The sequence below is a fragment of the Octopus bimaculoides genome, chromosome 24 (assembly GCF_001194135.2).
Source record: "Octopus bimaculoides isolate UCB-OBI-ISO-001 chromosome 24, ASM119413v2, whole genome shotgun sequence".
NCBI classification, from domain to species: Eukaryota; Metazoa; Mollusca; class Cephalopoda; order Octopoda; family Octopodidae; genus Octopus; species Octopus bimaculoides.
Genome location: NC_069004.1, coordinates 7,309,904 through 7,312,259, shown reverse-complemented (window position 1 = coordinate 7,312,259; position 2,356 = coordinate 7,309,904). Strand labels below are relative to the sequence as shown.

Below are 2,356 nucleotides of genomic sequence, written 5' to 3'. Positions count from 1 at the left end.
TATATATATAAATATATATATATATATATATAACAGGTTATATTGCAGAAAAGAAACAAAAAAAAAGGGGCTGACTTCAGTGAAAAAGGGTTTCGTCAAATGGTAAGTAACCACAACAAGTTACAGCACCACATTTGCAGGGTTTCAATTTACTACTACTACTACTACTGCTGCTGCTTTTGTTTTCAGCATCTGTATTTTGTTTTTGTTTTATGGAGTTTGTTCCATGACCGCCATAATGAAACGAGAGTTCTTCCCCAGAATTTACATCCCGGAGTGCAAAGAGGCTTAACTTTGGTACGGCATTTGAAACCCTCACTGCCGTCATCCATAAGTTTGGTTCACAAGAATGGTTCATAAATCTGCTGATATTACCGAAATAAGTTGGATCGACACAAGTTTGTACAAGTTTATCTCCGTAATGTTCTTTCAAGACAAGAATGTAGTTCATTTGAGTTTGCTGTTCAATCAAACTCGTACGCTGTTTGGCTTCGTTATCACTAATGACTTCGCCGGCGTACTCACTAACGAAGGAACCTCTGGGAATAAATTCTAAAGTACGCAAGCCGAACCCTTTGTCAGGTGAGGCTGAAAATACTTCTGTTTTGAAGCGAATGCCATGCTGAACTAATTGGTTGGAGCAGTTGGAACTGCAAGAACAATCTTGGTGACATTCATAAATTGGTGAAGAGAGTTCTGATTCAGATGATGTTACTGTGGAAGGAAAATATTGCTGTTGAATTCTTTGGTCTTCTGTGTATGCAGCGCCGCCAGATATCTGTATACAAGAACAACTGCTTGGTTTGCAGATGACTTGCTCACATGTGCAGCCTCTAAATTGAGTCTCAAAGTCTTCCATTTGACATCCTCGTCCAGGAATGTTTTGTCTTACGTACTGAAAAGGAAGAAGAAGAAAAAAGAAGGATGTTGAAATAAATTCATACAAGATACCATTTTGAGCTTTGATATAAATTTATGTTAGGAAATGGATCTGAGAAGGAAATACAACTCTTTACTCTTTTACTTGTTTCAGTCATTTGACTGCGGCCATGCTGGAGCACCGCCTTTATAGTCGAGCAAATCGACCCCGGGACTTATTCTTTGTAAGCCTAGTACTTATTCTATCGGTCTCTTTTGCCAAACCGCTAAGTGACATGAACATAAACACACCAGCATCGTTTGTCAAGCAATGCTAGGGGGACAAACACAGACACACAAACACACACATATACATATATATATATATATATATATATATATATATATATATATATATATATATATATATATATATATATACATATATATGACGGGCTTCTTTCAGTTTCCGTCTACCAAATCCACTCACAAGGCTTTGGTCGACCCGAGGCTATAGTAGAAGATGTCTCGCAGTGGGACTGAACCCGGAACCATGTGGTTGGTAAGCAAGCTACTTACCACACAGCCACTCCTGCGCCTAAATAACTTTCATCATCATCATTATCATCGTCATCGCTTAGCGTCCGCTTTCCATGCTAGCATGGGTTGGACGATTTGACTGAGGACTGGTGAACCAGATGGCTTGTCAAATTTAATAGCACGCCGGACGAAATGCTAAGTGGTATTTCGCCCGTCAATACGTTCTGAATTCAAATTCTGCCAAGGTTGACTTTGCCTTTCATCCTTTTGGGGTTCGATAAAATAAGTACCAGTTGAACACTGGGGTTGATGTAATTGACAAATCCCCACTTCCCCCCAAGTTGCCGTTGTGTCACAAAATTGGAAATAACTATAATTATTATTATAAAACTTCTACAAGTTTTGGACTCACAGACAGACATGCACTTCATAAAAGAAAAGGAAAGAAAAAAATTTGAAATAAAAAAAGAAAAAAAAAAGCCCAAAAAATGCTTGAAATATTTTTAGAATTCTTCATTTTCTCAAAGTTTGCACATTCCAGGAATAATTGTTATTTAACTTTGCTAAATTAATTAAAGAGTTTTTGTTAATTAACTCTTATCAAAATAAAGAAATCTCATAACCATCATTATTGTCATCATCGTCATCACCATCGCTGTTCGCAGTGAGCTGGCAGAATTGTTAGAATGCTAGGTAATATGCTTAATTGCATTTCATCAGGCTTTATGTTCTGAGTTCAATTCCTATCAAGGTCGACTTTGTCATTCACACCCTTTTAGGATCAATAAATCAGGTAACAGTAGAGCACTGGGGTTGATGTAATCGACTAGACCCCCTCCCTCAGAAATTCCAGGCGTTGTGCCTATCATAGAAAGGAGTGCTCAATGCCAGTGCCACCTGACACCATCCAAATGTGGTCAATGCCAGTGACCCCTGACCGGTTCTTGTGCCGGTGGCA

At 38.4% G+C, this 2,356-nt stretch overlaps 1 protein-coding gene across 1 annotated transcript; it reads right to left on the bottom strand.

Annotated features, from left to right (window-relative positions):
* Nucleotides 1–40: 40 nt before the first annotated feature.
* LOC106870859 (histone-lysine N-methyltransferase SETMAR) lies at nucleotides 41–896 on the bottom strand. Its single transcript, XM_014917094.2, has one exon. It carries the CDS (start codon nucleotides 857–859, stop codon nucleotides 77–79), a length of 783 nt encoding a protein of 260 aa, XP_014772580.2. The 5' UTR covers nucleotides 860–896; the 3' UTR covers nucleotides 41–76.
* Nucleotides 897–2,356: the final 1,460 nt, after the last annotated feature.